At 52.7% G+C, this 24,830-nt stretch overlaps 1 protein-coding gene across 2 annotated transcripts in view; it reads left to right on the forward strand.

Moving 5' to 3' along the window:
• The window catches only part of LRRK1 (leucine rich repeat kinase 1), a 127,606-nt gene that overhangs the window by 85,682 nt on the left and 17,094 nt on the right, over positions 1–24,830 (forward strand). For both annotated transcript variants that reach the window (XM_040493807.1, XM_040493808.1), the window contains exons 12-25: positions 608–737; positions 1,403–1,515; positions 1,949–2,163; positions 4,198–4,362; positions 5,082–5,254; positions 6,290–6,410; positions 6,942–7,101; positions 7,489–7,765; positions 11,011–11,182; positions 13,950–14,113; positions 15,100–15,239; positions 17,033–17,282; positions 20,315–20,481; positions 22,879–23,076. In XM_040493807.1, coding sequence (XP_040349741.1) covers positions 608–737; positions 1,403–1,515; positions 1,949–2,163; positions 4,198–4,362; positions 5,082–5,254; positions 6,290–6,410; positions 6,942–7,101; positions 7,489–7,765; positions 11,011–11,182; positions 13,950–14,113; positions 15,100–15,239; positions 17,033–17,282; positions 20,315–20,481; positions 22,879–23,076 — 2,445 coding nt within the window. The remainder of the gene's footprint in view (positions 1–607; positions 738–1,402; positions 1,516–1,948; positions 2,164–4,197; positions 4,363–5,081; positions 5,255–6,289; positions 6,411–6,941; positions 7,102–7,488; positions 7,766–11,010; positions 11,183–13,949; positions 14,114–15,099; positions 15,240–17,032; positions 17,283–20,314; positions 20,482–22,878; positions 23,077–24,830) is intronic.

A 24,830-nucleotide genomic window follows, 5' to 3' on the forward strand; every position in this document is an offset into this window, starting at 1 on the left:
TGTGTGTGCATACGCCTATAATATCATATAGCACACTTATATACCTGTGTGCCTGTGTAGTGTGCACATAAACAGCATCAGATAGCATATCCATGTGCATATACTGCACATACATGTAACACATTCATGTAAATGCATGAGTGTGTTTGCTCACATGCCTGCACACGTTTTGGTGGGTCACAAGTTAAGCCTTCTAGATGCCTGATGCCACCTCCTTGCTTTTCAGTTCACCAATAGCTCGTGAGTATCACTTCATACCCGCATGTGTAGACCTGCCCCATGCTTTGTAATAGTTGAATACTATCCTATTATTCATTAGCTACCCCCCTTTGGGGCAGACATGTAAGCCATCTTTTGTCTTTGCTGTTACAAACAGTGTGCCATCGAGTGTCCTGTCTTTGCATCTTTGCCACACGGGCAAGGGCATCTGTAGGACCATTCCCTCGAATTAGAATCCCTGGGTCAGTCAGATGGGCACCTCATTCAGATTGCCTTGCCCAAAATACCCTCCAGAGGATGCACCATTTTGTATGGCCACCTGGCCTCCAGGCTGTGACGGTCCAGAATTATCTGCAAATATCCAGTCTGCTTTGCCATTTCTTTGCAGCCGGTGTGCTGGAATTTCCGGCCTTCCTAAGTGAGTCTTTGGAAGTCCTTTGTCTGAACGACAATCATCTGGATGCAGTCCCTCCCTCGGTTTGCTTACTGAAGAGCTTATCAGAACTCTACTTGGGAAAGTGAGTACCCAGCCAGAGCAGCCGCACTGGCCCTTCTGGCCTGGGGTGTCCTGTAACCCATCTGAGGACACAGACATGGGGAAAGAGAAGCCATCTATGTACCAGGAAGCAGCAGGCGGACTTTGAGAACCGGGCTTAGTCAAAGAGTCGGGGTGGGGGGTGAGGGTGGGGGGAAGGCTGGGCAATGACGCCATGATGCATCGTTTGCTACTTGATTCAGTCGTAATGAAAGGAAGTGCTCCTTCATCCTCCCATTTACTGGATACCTACTGCCAGGCGCTGCTGGGGGGTTCAGACAGTGTGCAAAACAACGAAAATATGAAAAAAAAAGTTCAGGTTATGTTGCCTTTTTGAGAAGAGATACTAGTAATCTTTATGGATCATCGTAATACATAGAAGAGAGGCGGACGTTGGGGGTGGAAATCCAGTTCTAAGTCACAGAGCCTTGCAGAAGACAGGGCTCCCATTTGTACTGCTGGCTTCCCAGGGAGAAAGGCTTTGGAATTACTATATAAATGGGAGGCAAGAAAGCAGGGGCCCATGATGTCAGGCTTGGGGTGCGGGCCCCAGAGGCTGACAGGCTGCTGTGTGTGTGTGCACATGTGTGTGTTCTCCCATGGTGTGTGTGTGTGTGTGTGTGTGTGTGTGTGTGTGTGTGCCCTCAGCAATCCTGGCCTCCGAGAGCTCCCTCCTGAGCTGGGGCAGCTGGGCAACCTTTGGCAGTTGGACATTGAAGACCTGAACATCAGCAACGTGCCCACGGAGATCAGAAAGGAAGGTAGGGCTTCCTCAGCACCGCCCCCTGGGAAAGATGACTCAAGTCCACTTGTTAAGGACCTTGGGGTGGAAGCTGCTGGGTGTCCCATGGAGCCCAACTGCGGGCTCCCATGGTTGGGAAGGTGCTGTAAAATTACCCAGAAAGTGATAGTTGCTGGGCACCGTGGTATTGCGATTGACCACATGATAAAAGTATCTTTGGTTCTGTGGGCAGGAAGGATTTTGTCTGGACGCCCTTGACTTTTGGACTCCACTTTTGGGAGGATTAGTATCACACCTTTTCCCCATCAAACCCAATACTGCTCTCAACTTGCCCCATTAGAACATGTGCAAAGTGTTCCTTCAAGACAGGATGTTGTTTCCCAAGGGCCGTGAGCATGTTCTCGTCTATACGTCCACCGTGTCTACTTTCCCTGCTCTGTGATTTTGCATAGGCCCCAAAGCGATGTTGTCTTACCTGCGCGCTCAGCTGCGGAAAGCAGAGAAGTGCAAGCTGATGAAAATGATCATCGTGGGTCCTCCGCGCCAGGGCAAGTCCACCCTCCTGGAGATCTTACAGACGGGGAGGGCCCCCCAGGTGGTGCACAGCGAGGCCACCATCAGGACCACCAAGTGGGAGCTCCAGAGGCCAGCTGGCTCGAGAGCCAAGGTCAAGGATGTTCGGTGTGCAGAGTCCCCCATGGGTGGGAGGGAGTTTTCCCTGGCACCTTCTGTCTCCTCTCCAGAGAGCCTGGGATTTTCACAGCCTGGTGTCTGGGGCCCAGGATATTTACAGGGGCCGCTGTGTGCTGTTTCAAAGTTCCTGCCAAGGGCCAGTGAATAATTTCTTAATATGACTTCATAGTTCTGTTACGGTTAAGTTGAGGCTTCGGGCCAGTGGTTTGGCCGTCCGTTAGATTTCTTTGATGAGCTTTTGAAGGCAGCAGTGGCCAGGCTCTGCCCTTCCTGGCTCTAAGGATTACAATTCAAATGGTCTGGGGTAGCTGCCCCCCAGAGCTGAGAGCAAACTGCTACCATAGACAGTGAGACCCAGCAGCACCTGCCCCTCGCGGGGAGGCTGAGAACCCACCCCCTGGAATGAATGCACTGTCCTGCCTAACACCTGCTTCCACCCCAAGTTCCGAAAAGTCTAGTTTTCAAGCCCCTGTGTGGTGAACCTGTTAATCATCTTGTTTTGCGTTCAACGTGAGACAAAGGAAAATGAAACTTGCCTCGCACTGGAATCAGAGAAGAGAGCCTGTAGAGGAATGCAGGGGTAGAATATCCCCGAATATAGAACGCTGGGAGCAACAGCTCAGGGGAGAACACACCCCTGGAATGCCTCCCTTACCTGTCGCAGTATTTGTAGGCACACAGAACCACACAGGGACCCAGGTGCAGGGAGGCTGTTCGGGGAAAACCGAGGGGCGTTGGGGCCAGAGGCTGCAGGATTTACCCGCCCCCTCCCCCAGCACAGTGCCAACTAGAGACCACAATGTTTTGTTGCAGGATCTTTTATACAAAATCACTTTCCAAGTCGGAAATTCCGGTTCGGGTCGTTAGGCATTTAGGCTGTACATTTTAGCAGACTCAGAAACCGGTCCTCTAAAGGGCAGAGCCCCGCCTTTTAATGCCATAACAGTCAAATAATACCAGCCCCACCACCACCCCCCAAAAGGCCCCAGGAGTGAAGCTAACTACCCCGTGTCCAAAGGTTCTCTAAAGCCCCCAGGATCTCTGGATTCTCTCCTGGTTTTTTAAGCAAAACTACTCAGTATCACTTTCTCCCGGCTATTCTTTAGCAAATGATTGTCTGACGTCTGGGGGGTGAATTGCAGTTTCCATTTTTCCTGTCCTTTGGCCCCTACTTCCTTTCTGCCGTTATTATCATTTCCCCTCCTTTAGTGGAAGGACAACCACCTGATGTTTCAGACGCCGAGCCCCGTAACGCCCTGTGTGTCTGGGCCTTCTGCCAGTTTAGAACAGCTGCCCGTTTTCATTTCTTTGCAAAAGCAGGTCAGCACGCCTTGTCTTGGAGGCCAAAATGCAGCATCTTGGAAATGATTCTTTGCTACAGAAAACTGCAATCTTAGCTGGTGGGGCCAGACTCTTAGCTCATAGAACGATAGAGAAACCACCGTTTACACAGCCTTTCCCGGCAGCACTACAGCTAATCTTTTGTTTGATTCCCACGTCGGGGAAGTTTCCCATCATCCTTGGTGGGCGCCGCCCTCTGGCCTACTCAAGTCCGGAGGCCGGAGGCCCGTCTCCTTGGCCTCGCCCTTGCACAGATGGAGGTTAAGCCTTGGCGTGGGCGCTGACGTCAGCACCGGAGTTCCCTCCAGCAGGATGTCTCCTAACTGTCTGCAGCAGAGACAGAGGCAGGACAGAGCCCCCAGTGTTCGGCAGATGCAGGTGGACACGAACGGGAGCCAGCCATCCAGGAAGGCCTGCCCTCCCTCCTACCCCCGGGCTCTGTTAGGGGTAGATAGATGCTTCCAGAAGTCCACCTCCGCACTGCTGGGCCCCTTTCCCTCCCTTGGGTCACTTGCTTCCTGAGACAAACAGCAGGACGGGCAAAGCCCTTCCACTGCTGGGCCGTTTTTAGGCCCCAGTCCCAGCATCTGAAGTGATCAGTTATCCCGATAACTGTACAGCCTTGGTTCCTAAATGCCTCCTGTCGCTGCTCTTGTTGCTCAAGCAGGTTGAGTCCGTGGAATTCACCGTCTGGGACATCGGTGGCCCCGCCAGCATGGCCACTGTCAATCAGTGCTTCTTCACAGACAAGGCCCTGTATGTGGTGGTCTGGAACCTGGCGCTGGGGGAGGAGGCCGTGGCCAACCTCCAGTTCTGGCTGCTCAACATCGAGGTGAGGGGATGCCAGCCAGCCCTGCGGTTGCCAGTCCTCAGAGTGTCACAGGGGTCCGCCACTTCTCTGAAGCATCCCCCTTCACTGAGGGGAAAAAAAGAGAACAGAAAAGAAATGGTCAGGGAGAAACACTTGGCGTTTGGGCTGGTTTTCGGAGGACCCAGGATCCTAGGTCACAGTGAAACACTTCACAACCATCCTGAGCCAGGGGCACCTGGGTGGTTCAGTCGGCTAAGCACCTGACTCTTGATTTCAGCTCAGGTCACGATCTCATGGTCGTGAGATTGAGCCCTGCATCAGGCTCTCTGCTGAGCGTGGAGCCTGCTTGGGATTCTCTCTGTCTCTCTCTCTCTGCACCTCCCCTGCTCATGCTCTCTCTCTCACTCTCTAAAAAGAAAAAGAAAAGCGAAAAACCCTCCTCAGCCAGATTGTTGGTGGTGCTCTTGTAATTTTCTTCTACCTTAAATTTAAGAGCCCCCCACCCTTGGGCCCAAAAGGAAAACAGAACTCCCCTCTCATGAGCAAAGGTGATGAGAGCCTGGATTCAGGCCACTGCCCCAGGGAGCTGACGTGCTGGCTGCAGGGATCAGAAATCCAGACCCTCCGGGGTGCCTCATGGAACCCCTCAGGGCCAAACAGGTTTTGCAGAGAGGAGTGCGGGGCACCTGGGAGCTGTTTCCCAGTGCCCCGATGCTCAGCCACGGGGTTCTCTCTGGCAGGCCAAGGCCCCCAACGCTGTGGTGCTGGTGGTAGGAACACACCTGGACTTAATCGAAACCAAATTCCGAGTGGAGAGAATCGCAACCCTGCGCGCCTACGTGCTGGCGTTGTGCCGCTCACCCTCCGGGTCCAGGGCCACGGGCTTCCCGGACATCACCTTCAAACACTTACAGTGAGTGTCCTGCTTGCTCCTACCTTGTGCCTGAGGCTGCTGCTCCCTCTGGTGTCCATCTTTCCCGGGGACACTGGGATCCACCTGCAGAGGGCTCCCCGAGCGGGGGGCTGGGCTCCTCGGGGGCCCCTTCCGGGCTCAGCCCCCAGAGCAGACTCAGCCCTGGGGAGGGCAAGGAGCCACTAGAGGAGTGGCAGGGCAGAGCCTGGGCACACCCTCTCCACGCTTCTTTCCTGGTCCCCTCCTCCCCCGGGGCCAGTGCTGAGTGTGCATGGCCCCCACGGGACCAGGAGATTTGAGCTCGTGCACCACGCATCACATTTGCTGATCCCTGACCAAGGACAGACCCCACAGGCAGTCTTGGTCCTTGCACTGGGGCTGAGCGGTCTGGGCCCGTGCCAATGGAACTGGTGCCCTGGGCTTGTCACTTCTCTTACCTTCTGAGCTTAGACTCACGACAGCCCCGTGAGGTACAGGGACCGTTGTGCCCACTTCACAGATGATAAAACAAGCCCAGCGAGTGAAGTAAGCATTCTCTCAGAGGAATCAAGTGTGTGTTACTACAGCTGTGCCGGTGGCTCTCAGCTTCCCTCACTCTGGGTGCAGTGCTGCGGACCTGGGTGCAGGTGACAGCCTGGGGCCACTTCTGCCCCGCTCAGAATGCAGGATCTGGCAGATCCTGATGCAGAATTTCCGGAATTCTTCGTGTGTCCTTGAGAACATCTCTGAGTCCTGTGACAACAGGAGCACTGGCTCTGAGCCAGACACCTGGGTCCACCCCAAGTCTGCTCCTTTCCAGCTTGGAGGTCACCTTGCACCCGTGTGCCTCACCTTCCTCTTCTGTAAAACGGGCGCACTCAGAACACATACCGCGTTGCTCCCAGTGAGATCTGGATACATTTGTCCGTGCCCACCTCTCACGAGTTCCCTTGACTTGCCAGCATTAGGGACAAAACCTGTGGAAACAGAGACACTACAGGGCTTGTCAGAGGGAAGACGCGTGATGAGTGATCACCTTCTGTGTTACACTCGCAGCGAGCTCTCCTGCAAGAGTCTGGAAGGCCAGGAAGGGCTACGGCAGCTGATCTTCCACGTCACATGCAACATGAAGGATGTGGGCAGCACCATAGGCTGCCAGAGACTCGCGGGGAGGCTGGTGGGTACCTGGCGCTTCCGACCAGAACCAGAGGGGCTGCTCCCTCCCATTCCGTTGGGAACCCAAACTTCCCTTCCTCCCTGCTGTCAAACAAGTATGCTGGGTCCTCAGGCGCGGTGGTCCCCAGGCAAGAACCGTTTTGGGGAGGCGGGGGGGAGGGAGGCAAGGGGATGGGGCAGTGAGGGGAAAGGTACACCTACCCGGGGGACACCTGGGTGGCTCAGTCGGTTAAGCATCTGACTCTTGATGTCGGCTCAGGCCGTGATCTCACGGTTCGTGCGTTCAAGCCCCGCGGTGGGCTCTGCGCTGGCAGTGTGGAGCCTGCTTAGGATTCCCTCTCTCTCTTTCTCTCTCTCTCTCTCTCTCTCTCCCCCTCCCCTGCTTGTGCTCTCTCTCTCTCTCTCTCTTTGAAAATAAATAAACATTAAAAAAAAAAGAAGTTCACCTGCTGAGCCTCAGGGGCTGGCAGGCAGGGCTGGGGACCTGGGGACCCAGCCACCCAGCCACCCACCTGTCCGCCCCCCCACCCAGATCCCCAGGAGCTACCTGAGCCTCCAGGAGGCAGTGCTGGCCGAGCAGCAGCGCCGAAGCCTGAGCGACGACGTGCAGTACCTGACGGACAGGCAGCTGGAGCAGCTGGTGGAGCAGACACCAGACAACGACATCAAAGACTATGAGGACCTGCAGTCCGGTGAGTGGAGGGCGGGGAGGGGGGCGCAGCGGCCCAGGTGGACTCCCACCGGCACAGGCGTGTCTGCGAATGGCTGGCAAAGCACTTCAGGTGTTTGTGATTCGGGGGCCACAAAAAAAATTGTCAGGAGCAGGCAAGTGTGCCAAACTGGAACCCATGAGAGGCGGAGATCAACGGCCGGGGGCTCCCCAGCTGGCCGTGTTGGATCAGCACGTGGGCAAGACTTAGGAGACAGGGCGGCCGACCCGGCTAAAGGGCCATGCGTGTTGGGAGCCTTGGTTGCTTTCCTAGGAAGAACGTGTGGCCTGGGCCCCTCGGGATGAGGCCACCCCAGAGTCCTTCGCCCCTTGTCTGATGCCGCTTCCTCCCGCCCACTTCCCTGGGCAGCCATCAGCTTCCTCATAGAGACCGGCACCCTGCTGCACTTCCCGGACACCAGCCACGGCCTGAGGAACCTCTACTTCCTCGACCCCATTTGGCTGTCCGAATGTCTGCAGAGGATCTTCAACATCAAGGGCTCCCGCTCCGTGGCCAAGAACGGGGTGATCCGGGCCGAGGACCTCAGGATGCTGCTGGTGGGGACCGGCTTCACACAGCAGACAGAGGAGCAGTACTTCCAGTTCCTGGCCAAGTTCGAGATCGCCCTGCCGGTGGCCAACGACAGGTGAGCCCTCGGCTGCCTGCACTGCTCCCTGGAGGAAGGACTTGGGACCTGGGGCACTGGTGGCTGGAACGAGATGTCCAGGGATGGGCCATGGTGAGGACCCGCCTGCCTGGGCTGGCTGCTCCTTCCTGTGCTGTGGGCTTCCCTTTTCAGGGGATTCGAAGAAAATGCATTTATTGACAAAGTGCAGGAAACCGTGCAAGAATGGCATTAAAAATATTCTGGGGGCTGGGGGAGGGAGTTCATGTGTTAGAGGGTTGACTGCTTGGGTATTTAGTGAATACATATGGGTTAAGTGACGAGGGTGCCCACGCTAATTACACAGCCTGGCTTCAAAAGGCAGAGAGGGCAGGGGCTGGGGGGCGGGTACTCATGGGTCCGAGCTAGTGATGATACATCTAATCCAACTGGGTGCTCAGGGCCTCCTGGCCCTAATTTCCTCCTGGGTCTAATACCAGTGCCGTCCAGGAAGCAGTAGCCAGGGCTCCAGATCCACAGACCAGACCACACAGACCAAATCCACCTACTATAGACCTTGTCACCACCCACCCCCGACCCCAGAGCTCTGGGGAGATGACCACTGGAGGCTCCCGCGAAGCTGGCCTGGACCCTGTGTGGCCAGCCCAGAGACTCTGCCTGCATAGACTGGGGCCTCTCAGGAGCCAGATCTCAGTCACTGTGCCTGAGGCACGACTCAGATTTCCACTCAACCTTATAACTACAGGAGAGGGCCTCAGTCCTTCTTGTCGCTCCAGCCCCCTGGGGGCCATGAGTGAGTCCTAAAAAGAGAAACTCCAGAGAGGAACTGAGAGTCCACAAGATACCTCATACTGTGGCCCAGGGGGTGTCCTGGACTTTGGTCCATGCAACGTGAGGCAGCCTCTGAGTTGACAGCATTGCCAAAATCTGACGATTTTCTGGTTATTTTACCGACAGGACAGAGAAAGGTGGGAATTCCTGCACTCAGGAAAGGCAAGGCAGTTGTCCACACATGTGTGTCCGGGTGGACCATAAAATTATCCAGGTCACGGCCAAGTGTCCAAAGAGGCTTATAGCACAGCGGGTCAGACCACAGAGCCAGAATGCCTGAGTATGAACCCCAACTGCCTTTCTTGCCTCATCTGTAAAATGGGAATAATGCGATTACCAACGAGTATTATAGTTGTTGTGAGGATTAAATACAACAATGAACGTTGGGGTACTTGGGTGGCTCATTCGGTTAAGCATTTGACTAGATTTCAACTCCGTCATGATCTCATGGTTCATGAGATCAAGCCCCGAGTTCGGCTCTATGCTGACAGCACAGAACCTGCTTGGGATTCTCTGTCTCCCTTTCTCTCTCACCCCTCCCCCACTTTCTCTCTCTCACCCTCTCTCTCAAAATAAATAGACATTTAAATAATAATAATAATAAAATTAGATAATACACGTAAAGTATTCAAGGTGTCTCTTACACTTGAAGGCTCCAAAGACATCAGTACAACTTACTGTCACTCTTCCTTTGTGTTAAGTACTCAGAGCCAGTGGCATCTGGTTCCATAAAAAGTAACGAATATCTGAGCATTTTCCATTTTAGCACAGGTGTGATGGTTCCCCTGTGCCCTAGGCTGAGTTCCATCTCCTTGCACATAAGCCTTTATCTGGTCAACGATGCTACTGGCCATCTCTGAGAGCTCCTGTCCCACCAAGGCAGTCATGGTGGTGTAGCACGAGTGAACCAGCTCCCGGGTACAGACCCGGTGCCCTGCCCAGGGTTTTATGGCTTTATGTTCAACAGGCACATGAACATAGCCCCCATCTTGCTGACACTGTGGTTATCCCCTGGTTCAGGCTTCCCAGCTAGTAATTGCTCTCAAGTAGGTCAGCAGGTGTCCGTGGTCTTGCTCCGCACACCTTAAGAAGAGCTTCCGTTGCCAGTCGGGATCTCTTTGTTTGCCATGCTGGCTTCTGAGTCATCCCTGCCCTTGGAAATATTGAGCCCCTGCTCTGTGTGTGCCGTGTTGCCTGCGGGGCTCCTGCGTCCAGAGCAAAAGCTCTCTGCACTCACTCTCACACCTACAAAGACGTGGCCAGCTGAGTGTGATGTGGGCAGAAGAAGCGGAAAAGATCATGCAAGGCACTGACAAGGGCCTCCCACTTGGGGAAGAGACAGAACAGCTAGATAACAAGGACTTTTCAGAACATGAAGGAATAAATCAGGGTGTCCTGCTGGCCAAGGCCGGGGGTGGAGGGAAAGGTGATTGAGAAGGTCCTTTTACTTAAGATCTGAAGTGGCTAAAAAGAACCTAACACTTCATTGCCTGCCCCCTTTGGGCCTCACCTGCACAGCCCCTGTCTATCCTCCACCAACTCTGTGGGATAAGTGTCCTTTCTCGTCCCACATCAGGGAGGTGGAATCTCAATATGGTTACACTGCATGCCAAAAACACAGAGCCAGGATTAAGTATTCTTTTACAGTATTTTATAGGGTCTCTTCCAGAAAGTTCTAAAGACATTTTATTGGACCTAAACTGATGTATTTTAAAAGCATCAGGGGAGCTGAAGGCAAGGCCTTTGTTGAGAAAAGGGCACACCCAGGGGCCGCCCTGTGCCTGCCTCCACAGCTCCACACACACACAGAACATGCTGGTTTTCAGGCACGCTCTCAGTGGGACCTCCCCAGGCTTCAGCTGTTTCCCACTGACCACAGTCATGAACAGCTCACTGACTCGGTGACTCAGCACTTTTACGATGAGCAAGAGTGCTCTCATAAACCATCCCTCTGTGCAAAAACAGCCTCATCCTGACTTTGAAGGCGATTGTGTTGTCTCAACTGTCCAAGAACAATAAATAGCTTCGAAGGCCAAAAATGTTACTCTGACCCCAATATCTGCATTGTCCTTGGAACCGTGCAGCTGTATTTGTTTTTCCTCCACCATCCAAAGTTCATTTTAAGGGATTTCCCCAATCACAACCCACTTTTACAGAGAGCGAACCGTGACTTGCTATGTCTGACGGGTTTATGACTACAGATGTTTTCATGTCTTCCCCCGGGATATTCTAGTCGCCGTCTTAGAGACCTTCCTTGATACGTGTGCTTGCTGTGCCCATCTTCATTTTCTCTTGGAGCATTTATTCTCAACACAGAAACTACTGTCTCTTTCTAAAAGTAAAATCCCAAAGGCCCCAGGGGGGAAGGGACTTGGGCAGCGTGCCCCGGCCAGCTCGGGCCACGCTGTTCACCTGTCCCCTTTGTTGTGTTTCAGCTATCTTCTGCCACACCTCCTTCCGTCCAAACCCGGCCTGGACACTCACGGCATGCGACACCCCAAGGCCAATACCATTCAGAGAGTGTTTAAGATGAGCTTCGTTCCTGTTGGCTTCTGGCAAAGGTTTATAGCACGGATGCTGATCAGCCTGGCGGAGATGGACCTCCAGGTAGCTGCCGTTTCTGCATGGGGTTGGCGGGGGGTGGGGGGGGTGTGTGTGTGGAGAATGCGTGCGCAGCAGCCGTAGCTGAGCCCTCGAGGGAAGGAGATGGCCCTTCATGGGAGGGGCTTGATCAAAACCCCTTTTCCTGCAGCAAAGCTACTGACGGGCCCAGGAGGCCAGTGTGGCACGGCTGCCTTCTCTTCTGTAGGCTGGCAGACCCATTTGAACCATTCTGCAAATACCAAATCAGCACCTCACTGGCTCAGAATACTCATTTTAGGAGCAGTGGTTGTAAATCAATCCATATCAAAATCCCCTGGAGGGGTCACCTGGGTGGCTCAGTCGGTTAAGCATTTGACTCTTGAATTCAGTTCAGGTCATGATTTCATGGACCCCATGTCAGCTCCACGATGGGCTTGGAGACTGCCCGGGATTCTCTCTCCCCCTTTCTCTCTGTTCCTCCCCTGCTTGTGTGAGCATGTGTATGCACTCTCTCACTCTCTCCCTCTCAAAAAAAGAAAACAAAATCCCCTAGCTTGTTAGGACATAGATGGCTGGTCCCCCTCAGAGGTTTTGATCAGGTGGGTATGGACTGGGACCCATCATTTTGCATACCTAACCCTTGTCCCCAGTGATGCCACTGGGTGGTTTGGGGACCACACTTGGAGAACCATGGCTTTAGAACCATGTTTTTGCCCACTCAGGCTGTGCGCTAGAAGCCAACGTGAACCTGGGGAGCTTCTAACAGACATGGACAGAGCCCAGATGGCTTAACTTAGAATCTCTCAGGGCAGCACCCAGGCATTGGTAGTTTTTAAAGCTTGGCAGGTTATTTCACCATCCAGTCAAGCTTAAGAACCAGGAGTGTAGAGCTTTAACTTGGTCTGGAAGCAACAAAGACCTAACCCAAGAAGTTACTTTCTGTGGGTTCACCTGGGGTGGTTGAAAGGCATCCTGGCTGTCTGTCAACGTGAATTTCATGCAAAACAGTAACATGAAAGTAGCATTTGTATGGAGTGGTGTTTCTCAGAGTGGGGTTCCTGGACCAGCAGAGGCAGCCTTACCTGGGAGCTTGTTAGAAATGCAAATTCTTGGGCCCACCCTGGACCCACTACATCAGAACCCCCAGGATGGAGGCCAGCACTCTGTTTTTCACAAGCCTTCCAGGGGATTCTGACCCACTCTACAATTTGAGCACCCCGGCATAAACTTGGACTATTGAATAATTGGCATTAAATTCAGTATGGATTTATTTTTTACCACATTGTAATTAAAAGGCTCTTATAGAATTAGCAACTCCTTGACTAATTAAAAATATTCTTTGATCTCCCCATTTTACTGAAATGTTAAAAAATAAATACAAGAGCCTGAAAATCATAACTGCTGTGGCCCATGTTATGGGCAGTTTGGTGGGGGGGAGGGGGGGGCTTGTTTGCAAGGCCTGGAGGGCGCACTGGTGGGGAGAGTGGGTGCAGGAGCTGGCTCATCTACAGTCCCGATCGGTCACGCTGCCCTCCCTTTGAACTCATTGTCCTGCCACATTCTAAGTGGGAGGTCACAACACAGCGTCCTCGTCCTCCTCATCGTGTGAGGCCTAAGCTCCCAAGTGGGCTCAGTGTTGGGGGTGGGGGGCAGGCGCCCTTCCAGGCAGCATCCCTCACTCAAAATGAGGGGGAAAGTCCCATTGAAATTCAGATGAAGGGATTTCAGTCTCAGGAGCAATCAAGGCGTACAAATTCAAGCGAGGATGAAATGCTGGCCACTTTTCACCTCTCAAATCAGCAAAGAGTAAAGCCATAGTAGCCCCCAGAATCATGACACGGTTCATACCCTGTGGTCAGAGTGTATATGTTCTAATCGTTTCGAAAGCGATTGCTCAGTACACGTCCAGGGCTAAGAGTATTCCAACCCTCTGATGCAATAATCCCACTGCTAACACTGTGAACTAAGGAAATCAGAGAAAGTTTTGTGACTTTTCACATTCTACTGGCTCACAGTCTGCATTATTAAATAAGGCTTTCTTTTTTTAAGTTTATTTATTTATTTTGAGAGAGGCAGAGACAGTGTGAGCAGAGGAGGGACAGCATGAATGAGACAGAGAATCCCAAGCAGGCTCTGCGCTGGTAAATGCAGACTTGGGGCTCGAACTCACGAACAAACCATGAGATTATGACCTGAGCGGAAATCAAGAGTTGGCTGCTTAACCAACTGAGCCACCCAGGTGCCCTGGGAAGTTACTACACTTAGTAAAATATTGAGCTTTAGGAAAATGAATTTGATATGAGTTATTAATGGCATAGGGAAAGTGAGGTTTTTAAAAGCATACAAATTTAGAAAATTAGAAGTACAAATTTAGAAAATATGGCCTCAGCTATTTTCTAAACATACATGTAAACAGAAAAAAAAATCCTCGATTAATATACACCAAAATATACCAAAATAGTGTTGTTTTGTGTTCTTTTGCACATTTGTCTGTATTTTCTACATTTTCTAACATAAATTGTTGCTCGTAAAGTCAGGGAGGGAAAAGATTTAAACAGAAGAAGCCTATTATTATCAATCCTTTGGGGAAAATGTGCTCCTAGAGTATCCTGGAGACCCGTTCAGATAATGCAGTGTTTAACTTGGCAGCGGGATGCGTGGTGCGGGAGGAGGGGGTGGGAAAGACGGGGGTCATTTATCATGATGGGGCCACACCGGTCTCTCCAGAGCTCTGTTCAGGGCCAGTGAGGAGGCCGGAATACTTAAGCAGCATCTTTTCTCTGTCTTTCAGCTTTTTGAAAACAAGAAGAATACTAAAAGCAGACACAGGAAAGTCACCATTTATAGTTTTACAGGAAACCAGAGAAATCGCTGCAGTACGTTCAGAGTGAAAAGAAATCAGACCATCTATTGGCAGGAAGGGCTCCTGGTCACTTTTGACGGGGGCTACCTCAGGTAGGAATACTTGAGAACCCACGTGACTGGGTCAACGTGGTGCCGTGGAAATAGCCCCGTGGCAGCCTCTTCTGGGAGACTGTCCACTGGTGTCCAGAGTTCTGTTCCCGAGAGCAGCTCATCATGGCAGTTTGCTAGAAATACGAGACTCTCCCCTGAAAATATCCAGGGGCTCCCTGTCTCCTCACCTCTTTCCTCGCCCTGTGAGAGAGGGTATGGTGACCACAGCCCAGGACTTGAGGGAAGTGGGCGGGCACTGAGCTCCAGCACCCCCCACCCCCGTGGTCACTTAGGTGACACCTGCAAGAGCCTTGCAACCATCTAGCCCTATCCCCTTGTCCTAAGTGACGATGGCCCAGGTGACCCTGCTGGTTCCCCAGCCCGGATCCTACGTGCAACATAACGAGTTACCTCATTTAGCTCCCTTTTCCTGTCTACCTTTTTGAGAGACAGAAAGACATAAAGTCAACTCAAGAGGTTTAATAAATGACTTTTAATCAGTTTTAATAAACACACACAATTATTTCATATTTACAATGAGTTTTTCAAAATATTCTTCAGTTGCATGAGAGGAGAAGAGTAATGTATCTTCTTTTGAGGGCCTGACTTGAGCCCCTCTCTTTGCCTAGGGTTTTCATATAGATAGATGTTCCCACTTAAAGCTCACAGCTGCCACCTGGCAGATGAGAATCTTGTGGTTCAGAGAAGGGGAGAACCTTCCCCAAGGCCACACCTGGAGATCTGATTCTAGCTTGAGCATCCCCTACTGCCAAGTCCTCATTACATCCACCTCATGGCATTGGGAAGTCGTGGGGGCACAAGGCAGGGTCAGGCACACAAGGGGATCCCCTTGACAGTCCTGCCTGGGCACAGGGTACTGGGGTGGGATGGTAGGGTCCCTGGGGTTTAGGTCTTGCCCTGGAGACAAGGAGATCATCCCAGGGCCCTCCACGGGCAGATCACAGTGGACTCTTTCTGGGTTGCAGTGTGGAATCCTCGGACGTGAACTGGAAAAAGAAAAAAAGTGGAGGAATAAAAATCATTTGCCAGTCAGAAATGAGGGACTTCTCTGCAATGGCTTTTATCACAGACCATGTCAATTCCTTGATTGATCAGTGGTTTCCTGGTAAGAGAATGTTCTGGAACCAAGTCTTTGCTCATGTTAATATTTCTTTATGAATCAGGGTGGGGCACATTATTTAGGGAGCAGAAGTCTCACTGGGATTCAGCCCAAGGCAACCAGAGAGGTCCTAATGGCCCTTTGGCAGAATCCTGATCCCAGGAGAGTATGGCTGTGTCATGGGGGTGGGTGTTATGGGGAAGACGTGGGCCCGGGCCCCACAGGGTGTGTGCAGGACTTGGCCCCCTGTCTTCCCACAGTGTGTGGGAAGGAAGACTACCCTGGGTACCACGCGTGGTCCAGGAAGGCCTTGCGTGTGAACTTCACGTGGGTCTTTTCTGCACATTGAGGCTAGTGCTGAAATCTGGGGGCACCGCATGGATGCAGATTTAACCCTTACACAGGGGTGGGGAGGCAAGAGAGCCACACCTGTCAAGGACCCCCATTTTTCTTTCCTGCCTGCCCCCATCCTCAAATCCCAGAGGTGATCAACCACCCACATGGCCCTTTGATCAGTTTCTCCATTGACAATCCACCCAAAGAAAACACTTTTTGAAGTGAAGCTTTTGAGGCCCTCTGTTTGTTTTGCTACCAGAGTGGAGACAAACCCGCAGGGTGTCCTGCAGAGAGGAGGCTGTCTGGGGCCAAGCAGGCAGCCTCTTCCCCATGAGCCCTCAACCCTTGAAGGCTGGCAGCTGAGAGGGCAGTGCTGGGTTTGGACACCAAGACCTGCTTGGCCAGCCTTCTAACCTCCCCAAGCTGGCTTCTCACTTGAAGCCATCCCTGCATCCCCGGGCAGGAGGTCATCGGAGGACACGGCAGGATGTATGCTTTGGACACCAGGGCCTGGGATCCTTCCAGGGTTGATGGAAAAGCTGACCTACAAGGCAAAAATCTTAGAAAGGAGCCTAAGAGAAGACAGTTTGGGTGTGCTTGGCCATCCAAGGGAGCCTCCCTGGGCTTTTATGACTCCCCGCCAACCAGAGAGCCCTACAGCAGGTGCTTCTGCAGATGTGAGGGGGGCGAGGCAGGGGGTGCATTAGATAATCACCTGAGACAGGAGGGGCTGGGCCAAGCGCCTGAGACAGGGCTGCCCAGGAGAGAGCACCCACCTGCCAGCTAGCAGGATATATTATACACAGGGCTGCAGATAGCAAATGTGCCCAGAAGTTTCTAAGAGTCCCCCTCCTACCCTGCACAAGACAGGCCATCAGTTCACCCTGAGGGTTCCTCTACAGGGGGGCCATGGAGCCTGTTTCTTTGCACCTCCTTTCAGAGGCGGGCAGCAAAGCTGTGTGTCTCCTGCCCAGGGGAACGCAGGTAAAATGACTAGGTTCTATTTTAATTTGTACTCATTTCTCCCCCCTGCATTGCTCTTCTAGGAAGGATCAGAGTAATTGCAAGCCTTATGTTTCTAATTTCAAGAATGGCTCCTTATTGGTTGTGGTTCGGTTGTTGGAGCGTGACATAGCTCCGACCCAGCCCGCAGCATCCTGTCAGGATGGGCCCGGCTGTGCAGGAGGGATCCCCAACCTCTCAGCCCTGCCTCAGCCAGCCGGCTCAGGGTCTAGACCACCCACTGTCTGTCCAGTGCATCCCTGACCTTTCCCTGTGCGCGTCTTTCCTGGTGAAGGATCTCGCTGTCCAAAAAAGAACCCAAGTCATGGTTCAGCCACTCCCTGGGGTCCAGGCAAGGGCACACAGACCCCCTCCCGTGAAAAGCCCACCCAGCCCAAAGTTGCAGGGTGCTACCTGCAGCCACCTTCATATGAACTGTGTCCTTCTCTGTCCCCATTTAGCCCTGACAGCCACAGAAAGCGACGGGACCCCACTCATGGAGCAGTACGTCCCCTGCCCAGTCTGCGAGACCTCCTGGGCCCAGCACACCGACCCGAGTGAGAAATCAGAGGGTGTACAGTACTTCGACATGGAAGACTGCGTGCTGACAGCCATTGAGCAGGACTTCATCTCCTGCCCCAGACACCCTGACCTCCCCGTGCCTCTCCAGGAGCTGGTTCCTGAGCTGTTCATGACTGACTTCCCAGCCAGGTAGGCCACAGCACCACACTGCATGGCTGGCCCCCACTTTGGGACTGCCCTAGCCATGCTTCCCACACAATCTCCTGTGACCTTTAGTCCCTGTCCTAGGCTGCCCAAAGGGAACCAGGCTGTCAGCTTGCCATTTTTGAGGCCACAACAGGCTCAGCTGAGCCGATCACCTGGAGGGGCACGCCATTCTGGGTCCCCACACTGTGTTTCCATCACATCACCTGAGCTCCTTTGCACTAAGTTTGCTGTTCCCTCTGATTCCTCCTTTTCCTGCCGGCTCAAGGAATGGGAGGCAAATTCTCCTTGGTGGCGTTCAGGAAGGGGGCGCTCCAGACCTACAGCCGCATTTGCCTTTCCTGGCAAACGAGAGCATTTGGATCCCTGAATCTGTTCTCCTTTTTTTGTTGTTAATTTTTTTTAATGTTTATCTATTTTTGAGAGACAGAGCACAAGTGGGGGAGGGGCAGAGAGAGAGGGAGACACAGAGAATCAGAAGCAGGCTCCAGCCTCTGAGCTGTCAGCACAGAGCCCAATGTGGGACTCAAACTCAGGAACAGCGAGATCATGACCTAGGCCAGTGTTGGACACTTAACCTACTGAGCCACCTAGGTGCCCCAATCTGTTCTTTTTTTTTTTTTAAGTTTATTTATTTATTTTGGGAAGAAAGCACAAGTCGGGGAAGAGCAGAGAGAGAGGGAGAGAGAGAGAATCCCAAGCAGACTCCACACTGTCAGCACAGAGCCCAATGCGGGGCTTGAACTCACAAACCGTGAGATCATGACCGAGCTGAAGTCAGACACTTAACTGACTGAGCTACCCAGGCGGCCCCTCTAAATCTGTTTTTAAAGTTGAGTCTACTCTATAACCCAAGATAATGGCTGGGCAAAGAATGCTGGAGAAATAGAGAATGTTTTGAGGTCCCATCCAACAGGAAACAGTCACAAAATCCAAGTGCTTGGTAAAAGAAGGAATCTTCTGTAGTCATGGAAACCAAAAGGTATGACTTCGTCTCCCTGGAGACAGTTTGACATTGGCCATTACCAACTATTTTGGAGTTATGGAGTCCTATTGTTGTCTTATTCAAAGGATTGCTAGATCTGGCTTCTTTAAAGAAAAGTAAACTTTATGGGGTTATTTTCATTTTTCCAGATTGCCCCCTCTCCCAAAGAATAGACACAGAGCACTCGGAGATACTGCAGAATTGGGGTTCCAAAGCCTGCTTCTGGATGAGTCTATCAGATTAAGAAATTGCTTCCTGCATTGGTTGATGTCCCCCTCCCCACAGCCCTTTTCAATATTCCCAGTTACCTCACTGGTAGAAAGAGCAATAAAATGCTATTCTTCTGCCAAATGAGCCCTCTTTATTGCTAGAATTCTAATGTGAGGCTTATCACTTCTCAAAGACCACATGCAGAGTTTGGTATATGTGTGAATCAGATTTCTTGGGGGGGGGGGGGGTGCCCAGTTAGGCAGCCCCAAATGTTAGGATTTTCATGTATTTGCTGAACCTTGTCAGGTTTTATGCCCCAACTGCATCCAGGCTGTGGCATCTACTGTGTGAAATCTGGAAAGCCAGTTTGGATGTCCCCATTGGTGTGGATCTAATTACAAGCCATGGCGTGGTTCTTAAATGACGGTACTTGGCTGGGACTTGAAAAGCCCAACGATGTGAACAGGATTCCCAACCTGGCAGAGGCTCTCTGGAAACTTGGGCAGTGGCCCCAACTGCGGCCCTGAAGCATCGCACTCCCCATGCTGCGAGTTTGGGCAGGTGGGGGTTGGGAGAGTGACTACGTGGCATCCAGGGAGCCCCGTCCTGAGGCCCCGAGTTCACAGGAGTCCTAACTGGATGCCCTGAGGGATCCCCGATGGTCCTGCTGCTTCTCATGCCCATCCTGGGAGGCTCCCATGTGCCCACGCTGCCCAAGCAGGTGGTTTTGGGGTGGGCACTTGGAGAGCAGCCCAGCTCGTCTTCCGCTGCACCACTGAGGTCCACCGTGGGTGCAGCTGCACCCGCCTGGAGTGCAGTGCGTGCGGTTGAGCCGTGCAAAGTCTGAGCAGCTGCAGAATCTGTTCCTGGAAGGCGTGGGAAACAACAGACTGGCAGGGTTGGCCTGTGGGGCCAGAAGGGCTTCAGTGGGTGCACCTGGTGTAGGCAGCTGACCAGGAACCCAGACAGACCTCAGCAGAGCAGGGGGAGGCCCTGAAATGGGAAGGCATCTCCCCCTCCTTCCCTGCCTCCCATCATCCCTCTCCATCTCCCTCCCTTCCAGGAATGACGTGCAGTCTTTCCAAAGCCCCACAGAAATCTTCCCTTTACCCGGATTAGAACACACAGACCAGTGAGGTCTAAACTGCTTGCCCTTGGGTGAAATCCTAGTCATCCATTGTGCAGACACTGCTCAAGACAGTGAGAAGCCCTCTGTGGCTGCCTGGGGCGTCTGGGTGGCTCAGTCCGTTGAGCATCTGACTTGATTTCAGTCATGATCTCACAGTTCATGAGTTCAAGCCCCGTGTCGGGCTCTGCACTGACAGCACAAAGCCTGCTTGGAATTATCTTTCTCTCTCTCTCCCCCCCACCCCATCTCAACTGCTTGATAAAAAGAAATGGGGAAACAACTAACCTAGCAGTAGATAAATGCAGTCTGATGGATACCAGTTCTCAAAACACAGAACCTTTTGGAGGAAAACATCCAGAAGAATTGTTTTTCTATGTAGGCCAGTTTCCAAGGTGTCCCCCAGTGCCAGCCACCATCCACACACAGGAGGCAGTTTCTATTATGAGCCCACTTTACAGAAAAGGTTTGTGGAGGCTGTATGACCTGCCCACGGCCAAGGTTTATCCCAGATCTGTCTGACCCCACCGGCGGCTTTGAACCATGACTCCCTGCAGTAGGAAGAGATGACCATGGGTGTCCTCACACTCACCCATCCTGAGACCTCCCCCCCAACCCCAGCGGGGCCCTCTGGAGGGGTGGGTAAGGGAACGGTTAGGGAGGTCTGATCTGCCCCACATGCTGTGTTGCCGGCAGGCTCTTCCTGGAGAACAGCAAGTTGGAGCACAGCGAGGATGAGAGCAGTGTCCTGGGTCAAGGTGGGAGCGGCACCATCATCTACCGGGCCCGGTACCAAGGCCAGCCCGTGGCAGTGAAGCGATTCCAGATCAAGAAATTCAAGAACTTTGCCAACGCCCCAGCAGGTGAACAGGGAGGGCCCTATGTCCTTTCTTTTCAGACATGTGCTCCCATGGTCCAAACTCCCTGCCACCTTACGGAGACCTAGGGAGGAGGGTCAGTGAGGCCAAAGGAGGCCCCTGGGTGGCCAACCTGCTTTATTCCTGGGAGGATGTGGGACAGGCTGAAAGGTCAGGCTGAGCAAGACCCGGAAGTTGTTTTGGAAGATTGCTTCCTTGTCTAGATGCAAGCCCCCAAGAGCCTGGGCCATCCTTAAAATTTCCATCTGCTTGCTCCACGGCCAGCACAGGCCTGGCATATGGTGGGCACACACTTAGACCTCAGGTGGACCCCTTACCTTACAGGGCCTCTCTCAGCCATCCGCACTTAAGGAAGGGAAGTGATACTCTGGCTGAATGGATGGGGCAGCCAGCATGGGGTGGCTTCTACCCCACCCACACAAAGGAGGGGATACCATCTTGCCTTGGCACATCAGCATGGGGTGGCTTCAACCCCACCCACACGAAGGAGGGGATATCGTCTTGCCTTGGCACATCAGCTCAGAGATGCTCTCTACCTAGAGCAACCCATCACCTCTTAACACCCAGCCAGCCCGGGTGCTGGGCAGCCGCCTTGCTTCCAGCCAGCTGAGTTTCACATTTTCACTGCCCCTGGCTTAGCACGTTCATCTTTATGACCACTAAGGTAATTTACACTCTTGGTAGAAAGAGCAGAATCCTAGAACAATCAGATCAGAAAGGAAGAGACAAGTTGTTGCTATGGGAAGAGAATGACTTCCTGCACAGAAAATCTAAGCAAATCCACTGGCAGAAATGAGAGCCAGGAAGAGTTCCACAAAGTTGCCAGACGTGAGCTCAACCTCAGAATTCAGCAGCGTTCCCACGCACAGCAATGACCCATTGCTAGAAAATGTCCCCATGGCAGCGATGAAACCACAAAGTGTTGAGAGATAATTAGTATATACCATTCAATTTAGTTCCCATTTAAATCCTAGCAAGGGGTGTATGTGTGTGTGTGTGTGTGTGTGTGTGTGTGTGTGCGCGCGTGCGCGCACACGTGTGGGCTGGGGGGGGAATCTCACTGATTCTAAAATATGCGTATGAAATGACAAAATCCCAAGGACAGCTGACAGCTGAGACAATCCTACAGTAGGAGACAAAGGAAAGCGGCCTGCCCAGCAGATGTCATGACTTAGAACCCTACAGACACGAAGGCAGTGTTCTCCAGGGCTCAGCCAGGCCCGCCAAGGGAGCAGACACAGCCTTGCGTGTGCGTGGGAAGCTGGCGCTTAGCAGAGGTCACATCGTGAGTCAGAGGGGAAAGGCTGACAGTTCCCTAACTGAGGCAGAGACTTGGGTCAGACTTCACACCGTAGTCAAAAATAAATTCATAATGGGTTAAAGACCTCATGTAAAAAACAGAACCTTTGTGCTTGAAAAATAAATTTGGCCAGCCTGCACACAAATCTGACACAACTGATGCATTTTAACTGCCAAGGGTTTTTTCATGCTGTTTAAACCTCCATATCCAAACATCCCTGATTTTCAATTCTGAACATAGGGGAGGAACAGAGAGGGATACAAGAGGACAAGAAAGGCCTGGTGGACCCTGTTCGATGACCTCAGAGCCAGCCACAGACCAGTGGGCAGCACCCTGACCCTCCACTTGACGGGAGAGACCCCTCAGCGGGTGGGGTCGTGGGGGGGACTTTAGCAGCCACGGGTTCGACGGGTTACAGCGAAGACTGGAGATCGCCCACCACTGCCCACAGACCTTGCTCCTCTGGCCTGAGATGACGTGTCACAGGCCTGTGACGGCCCCAGTTTTCTCTCTGACTGAGGAGAGAGTGCTGGTTCTTTCTGCCCTTGGCAGTCCTGGCTGCTGGCAGGGAGCCAGGTGAGCAGTGACGACCCAGTGCTCAGCCCCCTTCTGGTCATGCTGGTCGAACCAGGCTCTGGGTGGCATTCAGGGATGCAGAACTGGAGTAAGCCACAGCTATGACCCTCAAGTAGCCAGCAGTGGGGTGTGGTGAGGGCTACGAGAGTGGCACCTGTGTGACAAGGGCGGGGAGGTGCGCGGTTCTCCATCGAGGGGGCAGGAACTGCCCACTGTGTTGGGCCAGGTTTAGCACCTGAGGAGGAGAAGTTTGATACCAGCCTGGAATGCCTCAGGAATGCCAGCGTGTGGGGCCAAATTCTGGGTGACAGTGTTGCAATCCCTGATGTGTTAAGTGCCTTAGAATATATATCTTGCCCTCCAGCCTCTCGAGTCCCCATGAGGCAGCTCTGAGTGTGGCTGGCCCTCCACCCCGAGTGGCCCTAGAGGGGCTCCCAGCAAGGCAGCAGGTGCTCTGTGTCCCTCACCCCCCTGGGCTGCGCTGATGGCTGTGCCCTCCCCCGCAGACACCATGCTGAGGCACCTGCGGGCCACGGACGCCATGAAGAACTTCTCAGAGTTCCGGCAAGAGGCCAGCATGCTACACGCCCTGCAGCACCCCTGCATTGTGTCCCTCATCGGCATCAGCATCCACCCGCTCTGCTTCGCCCTGGAGCTCGCCCCACTGGGTAGCCTCAACACCGTGCTGTCAGAGAATGCCAGAGGTACTAGCCACACCCAGAACAGTCCGGAAAGGGATTGCCTGGGGCCCCGCCTGGCCAGATATAGCCCCTCAGGGACCAGAGAGCCCTTGCTGGGCAGCACGGGCCCCAGGGAAGCTGTACCCTGGAGGTTCCCTCCTCCTGCGGGGCCTGGCTGCCTGGGGCAGAGCACGCCTGCCCCACAGCTCATGAGGCCAACTCCCCTCGGGCAAAGACCTGCCCTTCCCCAGGTCTACGCCCTGTATGGTGCTGTTGGCAAGGCTAGAGAAGCTTAGGGTTTGGAGTCAGATGCAACCATGCACGTTCCCAGACCTGGTTCTCAGCCATAATCCAGTGAATTAGTGCTTAGTTTGCTGGCCTATAAAAGGGGGATAATAATAGCCCCACTGAGGGGGGCAGTTGAGGGCTTCAAGTGAGGCAGGCCAGGGAGGGCCCAGGCTGCAGCCTGGCCCCCAGAAGCCCACCAGCCACGTGTCCATCATCATTAAAACCCTGAGACCCTGGGGTGAGGTTTATCTTAGTTTTTTTTGTTTTTTTTTTTTTTTAATTTTTTAATGTTTATGCGTTTTTGAAAGACAGAGAGAGACAGAGCACAAGCAGGGGTGGGACGGAGGGGGGGGGACACAGAATCCGAAACAGGCTCCAGGCTCTGAGCTATCAGCACAGAGCCCAACGCGGGGCTCAAACTCAGAAACCGCGAGATCATGACCTGAGCCAAAGTCGGATGTTCAACCAACTCAGCCACCCAGGCACCCCAAGTTTTTAAGGAAATTTTAAAATAATTTTCCTTGGGAAATGAATTGGTAACTAAATTCCAAAGAGCTGACAGAAGGAGAGAGGTAGTTGTCTCTCGATTCAGGAAGAAGAAATGCAATTAAACTCAAATCGTTTCTCCCTCGATGGAAGAGAACTTTTTTTAATTATTTTATTTATTTTCTAATGTTTATTTATTTTTTTTATTTTTTAAATTTTTTTTAAGTTTATTTATTATTCTTGAGAGATAGAGACAGAGCATGAGCAGGGGAGGGGCAGAGAGGAGGAGACACAGAATCTGAAGCAAGCTCCAGGCTCTGAGCTGTCTGCACAGAGCTGGACGCAGGGCTAGAACTCACGAACTGTGAGATCATGACCTGAGCCAAAACTGGACGCTTAACCGACTGAGCCACCCAGGCGCCCCATAATGTTTATTTTTGAGAGAGCACAAGTGGGGGAAGGGCAGAGAGAGGGAGACAGAGGATCCATAATGGGCTCTGTGCTGACAGCAGCGAGCCCGATGTGGGGCTCAAGCTCACGAACTGTGAGATCATCTCCTAAGCTGAAGTCAGACTCTCAACCAGCTGAGCCACCCAGGTGCCCCGATAGCTTTTTTACTTTTATTTTTTAATGTTTATTTATTTTTGACAGAGAGACAGAGCACAAGCAGGGGAGGAACAGAGAGAGAGGGAGACAGAATCCGAAGCAGGCTCCAGGCTCTGAGCACTCAGCACAGAGCCCCAATGCAGGGCTTGAACTCACGAACTGCGAGATCAGTTCCAGGTGCCCTGAGCGCTTTTTTAAAATGAAGCTCTTACTCCTGCAACCCACCCCTTGACAATATAGTAAACTTAGCCTACAGTGAACTCTAGGAATTTTGAATCCTTGCTGTTTTAGTAAAAACACCAATTCCAGGCATGAGATACCGGGAATCAAGCAATGTCTGTTCTAAATACTATTGCACTTCAGAAAGTCATTCTCTGTCTCCTCCTATATCCAGCACA

Source organism: Herpailurus yagouaroundi, unplaced genomic scaffold, assembly GCF_014898765.1.
Source record: "Herpailurus yagouaroundi ecotype Mexico unplaced genomic scaffold, PumYag 185, whole genome shotgun sequence".
NCBI lineage: Eukaryota > Metazoa > Chordata > Mammalia > Carnivora > Felidae > Herpailurus > Herpailurus yagouaroundi.